This window comes from Nilaparvata lugens, chromosome X, assembly GCF_014356525.2.
Source record: "Nilaparvata lugens isolate BPH chromosome X, ASM1435652v1, whole genome shotgun sequence".
Taxonomy (NCBI): domain Eukaryota; kingdom Metazoa; phylum Arthropoda; class Insecta; order Hemiptera; family Delphacidae; genus Nilaparvata; species Nilaparvata lugens.
Window position 1 is genome coordinate 60,521,835 of NC_052518.1, and position 12,516 is coordinate 60,534,350.

Consider the following 12,516-nt stretch of genomic DNA (forward strand, 5'->3'; position numbering starts at 1 on the left):
CGTACTTCTCTCAAACCGTTTCAAAGTTATTCACATTCAAAGATTCTATAGGTGCGTACAGACTTTCGCTCTGCTCCGCAACCGAACGTCACTCCAGCAGAGCGATTGATGATCGACCGGGGAGCAACAGTGGTTCGACCGGGGAACGCGAGAAGATCTTACATCTTCCGTAACGTTCATGATGGGTTCGGGGGCGGAGCGACTGTGGTTCGGTGTGGAACGAGGGAGGTACGAGGGCGGAGCGTGCTCGGTGCGGGTTGGAAGCGCGTATATGTGTACGCAGCTTAATAAATACAACAATGAAATAAACAAATATATTGAAAATCTGACAGATCAAACTTTTTTGTTGAAAGTGAAATTTGAAAAGTGAAAAGTGAAATTTGATAGTTTGGTTTTATTTGGATTTCTAATGTACTCATTTAATTGTATGATTTATTGGTATATATGAATGTGAATAACTTTAAAACGGTTTGAGAACCGATGTGCGGTTTTCGCCATCAATTTTATCTTGAAATTCTATATCGAAATCATTTGACTACCTTCCCTTAAAAAAAAAATGAAGTTGGATTCAAAATCGTGCACCAAAATTTTAAAGCGACAGAAAAGTAGTTTTTTCAATTCAAATATGATCACCATTGAAATGTAATGTCGAATTATCATTGTCAAAGGAATATCAAGCTGTTTCCTAACTTTAACCAACACTTTATAATTATTGTCATATTCATGAAGTGTAGTTCAATTTTTTTTCAACTTTGTAATTTTGAATCGGAAACAGCTTTAAGCTGTCAAAGCATGTTGTTCCCATACCTGAATATTTTCTTGTAAATTGTAATTGAATGAATATAATATTGACTATCGAGATCATCGAGAGTATTACGATGGCCAGCTATACAGTAAAACGGTTCCCCACAGGGAGAAAACAATGCTGTCCGAAAATGTAACAATACGGTACTATTGTAACGTAGTGTTTGAAAAGTAGGCTAAATAAAGAAATATTAGTAAACTGTTACGAGAAATGGTTGACTTGGCAGTGGAGGCTGAGCTTGCAGTTGCGGTAGTAGTGTTTGCACGCTTAGCCGCAGCTGCTTCGAGTCCCTTTTCGACCGCCTGTCGCTTCACGCCCTCCCTGGCGGGTCTGTCCAGCTTCGGCGTGATCGTTCCCATTTTGGCACGTGGGTTCCACGCTTTGTCGCCCACTTTGCCCTTTGATGAGGTCGGCAATTCGTCTTCGTCGTCGGACGAGTCCAGTGATGGGTAAACTGTAATCAAATCAAATAACATAAATGTTTATTCAAAACGTCATATCTCATATGAGGAAAATAATAATACAAGTTGAAACAAGCTGAATTAGTTGAAAAACAGGCGGTATATCTTCTTGAGAAAGAAGAAACAAAGAAAGAAACAATTCATTTTAACCTGCCATCAAACCAAACAACCTTATATCTATCTTTACTTAAAAGCTTTCAGTATAGTTACTGTATAACAATTTATTATTTAAAATATCTAATGAAAGCTACATAAATAGAACTAGGAACTTCTGCTACTGCAAATATTGACCGAAGAACTAAATAGCAGAAGGAAACTTGGAGAATGAAACTGTCCAAAAATTGTGCCCAGATTTCTTCAGTAGCAGAAGTACTTAGTTCTATTTATATAGCTTTCATTGGATATTTGAAATAAATGTTAAACAGTAATAATATTCCAGCAGTTGGTTAACTGCAATTTCCAATATAATCTCCCATGTTTCAGTGTTTAATGGAAGGATATTTGAAAAAACACCTTTAATTTGTCGACTCCCTTTTTATTAATACAACAAATGAACAAAACTTTATTAATACGGAAATAAAACGGCGTTTTCTTCGATTATGGAGAAGTACAACATCATCAATACATATTCAACAAATTTCATCAGGAAAGTATATTCTTGAATTTGGAATATGCTTTGAAAAAAACGGAATAATTATAAACGTTATTACTCACTGAAATCATCGTCTTGATGAACTTGACGGATTGTTTCGTAGATTTCTTCGTCTATGATAGCTTTATCGCGTGCTTTTCGCCTGAGCGTGGACCGATCAGATGCCGGGAATGAGGGACCCTGTCCGGCGATGGACAACATCCCAGCGATCGCTTCAGTCGTCGATGGTGACCTTCTTCCCGTCCTAAAACAATTCCAAAATCAAAATTATCTACGATCACTCATTACTAATCAATATTCACTAATTGAAGAAAACGTATATTTTTAATAACTGTTGATGAATTTAATCTATAATTACAGATTATCGATGTATTTTAATAGTTTATTAAATTAATCAACTACTATCCTCCGGTTTTCTTAGTCGAATCATTAAGAAACAAAATATTGAGTAACCCTGGAAAATTACATTAGAAATATAGATATACTCCCAGGAGCACGGACGTCCATCAAATTTGCCACAATAGGCAATGAGAGAATTGGGAGCGGCTACTATTCAGCGGTTAATCACGGGTAATTTTTTTGTAATCAATGGATTGAGAAATAAATTTGATTTGATATGTAATAGCCGCACATGTAACCGAGCATTAGATAACCAAAACAACAACATTATCAATACATGAATAATTGATACATTAATTAAAATTGAAATTACTAGTATTATTAATTAAAATTGAAATGATCAAACATTTATAGCATAATTTGGGTAAGAAGACACATGATTTGGACTAAGTGGAGGTTAGATGTAGGAATAAGGAGGAAACTACGGACAGGGTTCTGTGGAGAGAGACTGTGAGACGAGACAACGTATAGCCAAACAAGAAATTACGTACTGAGTTTGGAGATTTGGATTGGCATAACAGGACGCCTTGAGAAGTTCCTCAATGCCATTTTTGGGCGAGTCAGTCACGTCCACCTCAGAACTGTCTCGGTAGCTGGTCATCAATTGCGAACTGTGTTGGTATTTGTTGCTCCTGAACGAGGGAGTCTTTCTACGACCTTTTGACTCATCTATATGTAAGCAGTCTTCTTCCTCTTTGGTATCATCACTGTCGTCGTGAAAATCGTAAACAGACCTGTTTGCATTGCAACTTTTCTCGTTCATGCTAAAATAAATATTTAAACAAGTCAGATTTGAGTCAGTGAAAACATAAATCATAGATAATTAAACTGGAAAATAGAAATATAATGTTTTGAAAGTGAGTGATTTAATGTGGATATGCAACTTTGTGATGCAAGAGTAATGAGAACAACACACGTTTAGTGAATCTTACTCTTTTCTATCCAATGAATTGGTGCTCTGCTGAGCAGAAATAGAATATTATTTGTTATTATGGGAGTGTCCACAAATGGTCAGTCTGTGAATGTGTGCACAATCGCAAAAACACTAATAGTATTCTCTTGCTATCTAGCAGAGCAGAAACTCAGTGGAATGTAGGGATTAAGATTTTTTACTAGCTAACTCAATCTTACAGGAAATGAACAATATACTGAGAACAAACACCAGGATGTTCCAAGTGAACTAAGATTATGAAAATAACAGTCTTACTGTGTACAGTTTTACAATTCTATTAAACAGTTGTGTACAATTCTAATTTGAAATTAGTGATACTTCTGACAACATCGCAGTGTTTTCATCATGGATAGATATCACATCTCACCAACAACAGTATCTGAAGTGAATTAAGATTGTTCACTCACAGGAGAGGAACAATATACTGAGAATAAACACCCGGATGTTCCAAGTGAAGATTGACACACAAAAACTGTAAATTTAAATTTTCAATATAATATATTATATTTTATATATATATATATATATATATATATATATATATATATATATATATATATTAATTTCGGAGGCTATGAAAGATTTCCATTACATCTCAGTTTTATTCTAACCAAAATTGGAGTTAGCTACAGAATACTCTGATACATGGACTGCTTATCACTAGCAGTTGATCTATGAAATGTTTTCTTGAATAACGTTAAGATTATGAGGCAAAACATTAGACAGATACAGTAATTTTGCAAAACTCTTTTTGTTATTAAATCAGCAGCATAATATAAAATCATTTTATCCAACATACTCGAAAGGAAAGGGAAAAAACAGCTTGTGTAAGAAAAATTTCAACATCTCACAATAGGTAATGTTTTAAGTTGTAGAAAACAAATGATAAGTTTAGATGTTTGTCTTTTATTTAAAGATTATAGCTTGCACAAAATATGCCTGATTCAAAAACTCAAATTCTTTGAAATTCTTACAAAATTATGATGATCTGTTATTTGAAACAATATCTTACATACTTTTAAATTAAATAATTGATATATTTATTCATTGTGAGCTGTGGTAGTGAGTACTCAGTAACAAATTCGAGATAAAAGCCTCGTGCTTAACTTTCTATATTGTGGTAGATATCAATCAATATTGGATAAGAACGAATTGAGTATGAACCTAGTCACAGCCACTCTTACTTTCTTCTCCTGTACTCTTGGATAACATATATGAAAGGTTCTAATAGAATTTTTTTTATCTGCACACAACATAATTCATTAACCAATAAGTTTTTACATAACTTTATGTATATAAGTCTACTAGCCGTCAGGCTCGCTCCGCTCGCCATATCCGTCTACCCTGACTGGATCGTCCAAAAATGAGATCAGCGGGCTCGCTTCGCTCGCCTAATTTTTCATTTGAGCATGCTTCATTCCATCAGAAAGTCGAAGTACTGAGAAAACGCAGAAAAGCTGAGAAAAACGTTGGAAAAACGCTGATTTTGGGCGTATCTTTGATTAAAAATTAGTCACCTCATCACAAAATTTTTAGACCCTAGCTAAACCTCTGTAGCCTACCAAATTTGAAAATTTTCTGTCTATTACTTGATTAAATAACTGAGAAAACGCAAAAAACGCCAATTTTGGGTGTATCTTTGACGTTATTTCAAATTCCTTCTAACACAACATTATTACCCCCCAGCTGAGCTTCTGTAGTAAATTTGAACATTTTCTGTTCATTTGTTCTCGATAAAGCTGAGGAAGCGCAAAAAAAACGCTGGAAAAACGCAGATTTTGGGCGTATCTTTGGCGTTATTTCAAATTCTTTCTAACACAACATTATTACACCCTAGCTTAGCTTCTGTACTAAATTTGAACAATTTCTGTTCATTTGTTCTCGATAAAACTGAGAAAAAGCAAAAAACCACTGGAAAAACGCTGATAATGTGCGTATCTTTGACGTTATTGCAAATTCCTTCTAACACAACATTATCACACCCTAGCTGAGGTTCTGTACCAAATCTGAACATTTTCTGTTGATTTGTTCTCGATAAAGCTGAGAAAACGCTAAAAAACGCTGGAAAAACGCAGATTTTGGGCGTATCTTTGATTTTTTTTTCAAATCCGTTCTTAGTGCGCCTCTAAAGGGCCAATTGAACCTAATAAATACCAAATTTTAACGTTTTTGGTCCGGTAGATTTTTAGTTCTGCGAGTGAGTGAGTGCCATTTCGCTTTTATATATATATATATATATATAATATATATATATATATATATAGATAGATAGTGTGATTATAGCCGATTATTGTTTAAGTAATTATAATTTATAAACATACATTTTTCTCAAGTGTTAAGTGCTACGCAAATTGACTTATACTGTATTGGACACGACCCTCCTCACACACAGACTCGTTCTAGGTGAGGAGTATTATTCTTTCAAATTATTGTAAAGTTAGCATTTTGCTTTTTGTGAATAAAAAAGTTTTTCATTCATTTACTAAGATATTTTGAGAAACTGCTGATTTAAAACATCATTAATCTCTAGTAAACATCACCACCAAAGAAAATAATTGTGTGACAACCGTAACTTAACTAGTTTCTAAAAAAAAATTCATGAGTGATTGTGAAAATTTCCTGTAGTTCTTATTCAATCCTGCATAATTTTTTAGTATGGTATACTTTCACAAAGCATAAAGCATTAGATAATCTCAACACCACCATCAGATAGGTCGACGCAGTTTTTGAATATGTTGGTGTACTTATATTATTATTGTAAGGTATACAAAGCTATTAATAAGCTATTAATACTTTCAAAGCTATAAAAAATTAGTTGAACATTTTATAGATTCAGCACTCACCCACTATCCCATGATCTGAGAGGTAGTTTCAGTTTTTCTATCTTCATTTTCATTTCTTGTTGTTCACCAACAACAAAATTGTCCGCTTCGGTTTTGATTGGCAACTGTTCGAGTGGCGTTGAATATGTATATGGGTAAGTGGAGGTCTTTGGTAACGTTAGTTTCAGGGGAGGTCTAATCAGCGGCTGCACTGGGGGAAAGTTGTTCTCTTCTTGATTCACTTTTTTGTTCAGAACTTTGATGCTCAGTTTCAGCGGATCTTTTACATCGCTCTTCACCTGCCAATGAATCAAACAGTTTAATCATTTATTTGTTTTGAATGAAAAAGACTAAGAAATTGTCAAAAACCACTGATTTATTGATAATTAGAAAGACAATGGTGTAATAACCGAAAACGGTCTTTCTAATGATCAATAAATCAGTGGTTTTTTGACAATTTCTTACTCTTTTTCATTCAATATGAATATTTACCACAATATCAACTTCTCAACTACACATTTATTTGTTCGCAATTTTCAACGGGGAATCCAAATATGTCTCCTTGACGGAATTTTAAGTACAGTACATTGAGTCAATATCAGAACTATGGTTGTAATAACCTAAGAACTGTGGCATACTTAAACACAACGGTAGCACCACCAGTTGCGCGATTCTGGTGGCAAAATATTTAAAACACTCCACCAACAATGGGGGAAAACAGATCAGGTAAATGTATGCAAACTTTTAAAATAAATAAAACCTTGAAATTATTTTGAATTTTGCAATATTGTGTAGTTTAAAAAAGTTCTTACAACATTAAAATACGACTTTGTGAGCACAAATTTGGATGGTAGGTTGTATAGCACCAATTTTTATGTAGATGCAATGTACATTGAGTACATTAACTCTGAGATATTGATTCTAATAAATTCTGAAATAGGAGTGAATTGCAATTATTAGTTAATAAATTAAAAATAAAGATAAAAGATTAAGAAATAATAGTGTAATGACAAAGAAATGAAGAGCAATTACCTCGAGAGCGACTTCGGGAATAAGTTTCATTTCAGGTTTTGTCGTCTGCAAGAAGAATGAAATAATTGAACGAAAAAATGAAAAATTATAAAGATAAAATGAAAAGATATGATAAGAAAAAAAAACCGGGATTCAACAAGATGTACACCAAATAAATCGAAGAGTATTATTGTAAAATATATATTTTTTCAAATAAGGCGGATAATGATTTGAACTGAACACCTTACTATTCTTTTGATATTAGAAGATAAAAGGAAAAACAAAAAACAAAAATTGCAGTAATTGAAGTGCTGTTAAGAGAGAAACATTTGTATTTGTGTAGAGCAGTAACTTGCAAAAATTATTCAAATTACAGTAAGCCCCGATGACCAGTTATTGGGATGTCCGCTCCGCGGGGTTGAAATCCCCTAAAAACCTAACCAATTCTGTAAATCAAACGGCCAATTCGGTTCGCCTCAATCAAAGTGCAGTAGAATATCTCACTAAATAAAATATTTGAGTTACTGTACCTTATTGAATTACACAACATGTTGTCTATTTCAACTAGAATATAATTGAAATATTTGTATACATACAAGTAATATTAAATACTTCAATACGTACTAATAAGTAGTACTGTAGGCAGAATGCAAAGTTTTAATTACGTCTACACTTGAAGAAATAGGGTAGAATAAAGTTACAATCGATTATCCGGATCATCAATTATCCAGATACTGTCATGCATCAATTAGTCTGGATAATCGGTGCTCTTACTATTAGATATAGTATATTATGACTGTATAGTATTACTATTAGATATCATTTCTACTAGTTTTAAGAAACTAGTCAACGTTGTTCAAGTTTTTATAAGGTTTTTCAGAAGTGAAAAGTGATCAGATTCTAGATACGTCAAGGAAAAAAAATGTTTCATAATTAGTATGGAATGATTACCGACCTCTTCTTCTTGTTTGACGGACAGTGGATGCGAGTAATCCACAAAATCTTTATTGAGAGGCTTCCTCCGCTTGCGTTTGGACTCTCTTTCAGGTTTTGGTGGATTCAATGCGGTAAGAAACCTTTCTGCAGTTCTGATCTCTTTACTCAATTCCTTCAACAGGACTGGTGCTTCAACTAGCAACGGAATATGCTCGCGTTTGTTTCTATTGACCTGCAAAATAATGAGTAAAACTTTTATTCAAAACTTAAAATCAAAACAATTAAAAACAGTCCTATTTCACAATAAACAAAGTACAATACAACAGTTCTACAACTGACCTTCCTTACTTACTCATTGATAAGTTTTGTTTAATTTTTCCTTCCAATGCAGGTAAGTGCAAGGGTAAAGATAAGGCAGCCGGCGCTGCTTCGGACGCGATAAGGCGGTCGTTATCGTACGATGCTAGGCTTGGACTTTCATCTGATGTCTCGGATGCAATGGAAGTGTCTGTGTCAAATACTTTAAAAAAACAATTCACTTATCTCTATTCTAGTTGATAAGATATCTTGTAGAATCACTTCTAGTTTGGAGAAGCAGCTCTCCGATATGCAATCAGAAATCAATAACCTGAAGACCTAGTTGAAGGAATACGAAACTCGTGAAAAACTACACCACATGAATCTCGATGCTGTCAATAATAATCAAAGGCGCAATAATTTTCGCGTATTCGGTATTGCAGAAAGTGGCAGTGAAGACATGGACAATGTGATAATAGATATCATCAAGACTAAAATGGGACTGGATATCGATAAGCAACTGATCGATCAATCTCATCGTGTCAGCCATATGCGACCTGCTGATCCACGACCCGTCCAATCTTTATAAAGTTTTCCAGCTTCAATGCTCGGACGCTGGTGTTTTCACAGAAGCGCAAACTGGCGGGAAGAGGCGACCTTATTCGTGAAGACCTTATCAAGAGGCGTTGGCTCTTTACAGAAACACAATCAACAAGTACGGTGTTTGAAATGTTTGGACCAACGAGGGTAAAATAATGTTCGTGAATGGAGGCAAGCGTTCAGTAGCTGCTTTTGCAGAGTGTGCTGATAACGGCGAGCGACAACAGGCTGATGATGAACAATAATACTAGTAGTTCTGCGAACAGTGGACCTCGCTCATGAATACAACTTTAAAACTAATAAGAAGGGCCAGTACAGTAAGTACAGTATATTGTGAAGATTTAGCAATGTCATCTATCATTTTCTCCATTGAAAGTGCTAGAGACACTGTTTCCAGGGACACCGGACTTATCAAGGATGTACCTTTATATCGTCTCCATATTTACAAAATTAACATATATTACAACTTTTTTAATAATTAATTATAAGAAATCGGTCAACTGACGGAAAAATGGAGTATGCAGTAGGCAATTTAGACGATGAATCGTCTCACAGACGATAGTGAGACGGAAAATGATTCTAAATAAGATAGGTTTGTTGGTGACAGAGTGTTATTCATTATAGTATATTATCTATTGTTTTATGAAGTTTTACAATAAGTTAAATTGTGGTATTAAGTATTATGAGATTGAGATGTTGTGGAATTGAATTTTAAGGCTCTGCAGGATAGCCGGGTAAATTCAGGATCCATTATCCATTCTTGTACAAACTAGGTTCGGACTAAAAGAAGTACAAAATCTCTGAAGAATCACAGTTACAGGCTTCCGAGACTAATTGATTGTTGTAGGTTTAGGGACTGGCCTAAAAATGTTCCTAGCCCTGCTGAAAAGTCATGTTAGCTAGACACTTACTGTGAGAAGATTTACTTTCAACAGTCAGCACTCCTTATGAATAAAATCAATGCTTTCCATTCAGTCAATGATGTACTCTATAATGTGGTTCACTTTCAACAGTCAGTATTGCTAGTGAATCGCATCAATGTTTCACCTTTAACTAATGCTGACAGTGTCTCACTGTAAAGCAGCTTGGTTGTGTGTCAGGGTACCTTATAAATGACATCAAAGCTCGTCACGTTCAACTAATGCTGACATATTAGAGTGAATCTCACTATAGAGCAGCTTGGTTGAGTGTCAGCATTGGTCGATGTCAAACGAGGCAAACGACAGAAGAGTCCTGCGACAGTCGAGACCAGCGACGGTAGAGACCGGCGACATTCGAGGCCAGCGACGGAAGAGGACTCCTGAAAAAGTGGCCTCAAATGTCGCCTGCGTTAGGCGACAGTTGAGGCTACTCTAATTTTTGTACAGCCCCGACAGTCGAGACCTGCGACGGTAGAGGACTCCTGAAAAAGTGGCCTCAAATGTCGCCTGCGTTAGGCGACAGTTGAGGCCTCTCCAATTTCTGTACACTCCCGACAGTCGAGACCTGCGACCGTAGAGGACTCCTGAAAAAGAGGCCTCAACTGTCGCCAGCGCTAGGCTCTACAGAATGGTAGACAGCGCCAAAAGAATATTATAATTTGATTTGTATGGATTTACCAGCAATTGAATAATATATTATATCCCATTATTCCATCCATATTATGAATAAGTATTGCAACTTTACAACTTTAAATAAACCTTAGTTGCTTTATCATAAAAAACGAAATTTTCAAACTCGTATTGCATTATGCCTCCTTCATTGACAAATCTAAATATTTATCTATCTTCTATCCATCTATAAGACGAGATGGTGTCTGTCTTTCTGTCTGTTTGTATGTGAGCTCATCACGCTTGAAATACTTGACTGATTAAGCTGTAATTCTTCACAAAGATGATCGTTCTGAAAATCCTTTAAGGATAAGCCCTATCTACCTTCAAAGTTAATATGCTTTTTTTATAAAGGAAGTTTCAATTATTTGGTTTTCAACAAATCAGAAGTTATAATCATTACAAAATGTATTTTGTCTGGAATCGCAGTAGGATGTCGCGCCCCCGTCAGCATACCTCGTGAATGGTATCAATGCTGTTCCCGTTCAATTAGTGCTTTCAATTTAAGATGAATGTCACCATAGAGTAGCTCGGTTGTGTGTCAGTACACTTCTGAATAGCATCAATGCTGTTCCCTCTAAACTAATGCTGACAGTTTAAAGTCATTCTCACTACAAAGCAGTAGCCCGTTTGTATGTCTCAGTATGGGAGAGTCTGTCTGTCTCTGGGAGAGTATGTCTCAGCTTATACACTAATTAACAATAAATGACAGTATTGCTATTTATTCAACGAATTTTACTAAGTATGAGAATGAAGATTGAATAACAATAGTATAATATTGTAATGCAACTACATAAATTGGCGGTGTTTCAACAAATAATTATTGTTGACTCTGAATATAAAATAACATCCTTCCCATAAAAACATGATCGGGTGTATCCCTCACTCTCTCCCTCGAGAGAGAGAGATTGATTGATTGATTGATTGATTGAGTACTTTATTTATGTAGATTACAATATATACTGTCTTATACACTTATATACAATAGCTTACAATACAGCAAAGTTATAGATGAATTTACATTATATTGACTAAGAGAATAATTGTTGAACTGTATATGATATGAAAAAGCAATTTGTAATATAATAACTATAGACAATAATTATATTGTTATGCATCTACATAAATTGGCGGAGGTTTGGACATATCAATGTCCATTCTTTGGAAAGAATATTAAAAATATCCTCCCCACTAACTCTCTACCAAAACATTAATTTCATTATTTAAACTAAGGATTTATTTATTAATGGAAATATTGAGAAAGTTTTAATCAATATGAATATTTAAGAGAAAAAAAACAGAAAATTTATAAAGTGAAATAATTATATAGGTAGATAAGATCAAATAATTAATAATTGATTAATAAAATGAAGTATGCTGAAAGTAGATCAGGGTAATCAACTTTCAGTAATATACAGCAGTATGCAGTGAATAATTGAAATAACATGAGTTTATATAATATATATATATATATATATATACAATTCGTTCTATAGCAGGTTTAAAGGTTTGTATTTGTGGGATGGGTGGGGGATGGTTGTCATGTGATCGTTCTAGGGCCGGACAGTTTCAGTCATTTGTTCCAAAAGATGTTTTTTTAAAGTCAGGATGAAGCTCGCTCGGCTCTCGATGGACCTGATAGAAACAGGAAGTGCATTCCATGCACGACAGGCACTGACTAAGAAGGATTTTGTGAAAATAGTAGTTCGATGATTGGGTATCCTTAAAGTACTTTCTCCGGTTCTAGTATGTGAAGCATCTATCCTCCTACCTTCGGAGACAAATTTGAAATCATCTTTAAAATAGTTCGGATTACCGTATTTCAAGATATCTCTAACAAGCTTGACTATTCGAAAAAGCCTCTGATCGGGAAGCTTTAATGTTGAACTAGCAATGTGGGCTGGGGTGATATGATCATGGCGTTGGAGAGAGTAGACGAAACGTAGACAATAATTTTGGCAACGCTGCAGTTTATCATTCAGAGTGACTTGC

At 34.8% G+C, this 12,516-nt stretch overlaps 1 protein-coding gene across 2 annotated transcripts in view; it reads right to left on the reverse strand.

Annotated features, from left to right (window-relative positions):
- LOC111049355 (histone lysine demethylase PHF8) overlaps positions 1–12,516 on the reverse strand; it is a 56,352-nt gene that overhangs the window by 2,988 nt on the left and 40,848 nt on the right. Inside the window, exons 10-15 of one of the 2 annotated variants that reach the window (XM_022335401.2) lie at positions 8,058–8,270; positions 7,124–7,168; positions 6,113–6,390; positions 2,809–3,081; positions 1,981–2,162; positions 1,011–1,259 (exon numbers count right to left, since the gene is read on the reverse strand). In XM_022335401.2, coding sequence (XP_022191093.1) covers positions 1,011–1,259; positions 1,981–2,162; positions 2,809–3,081; positions 6,113–6,390; positions 7,124–7,168; positions 8,058–8,270 — 1,240 coding nt within the window. The remainder of the gene's footprint in view (positions 1–1,010; positions 1,260–1,980; positions 2,163–2,808; positions 3,082–6,112; positions 6,391–7,123; positions 7,169–8,057; positions 8,271–12,516) is intronic. The other variant, XM_022335402.2, reaches the window with a different exon arrangement.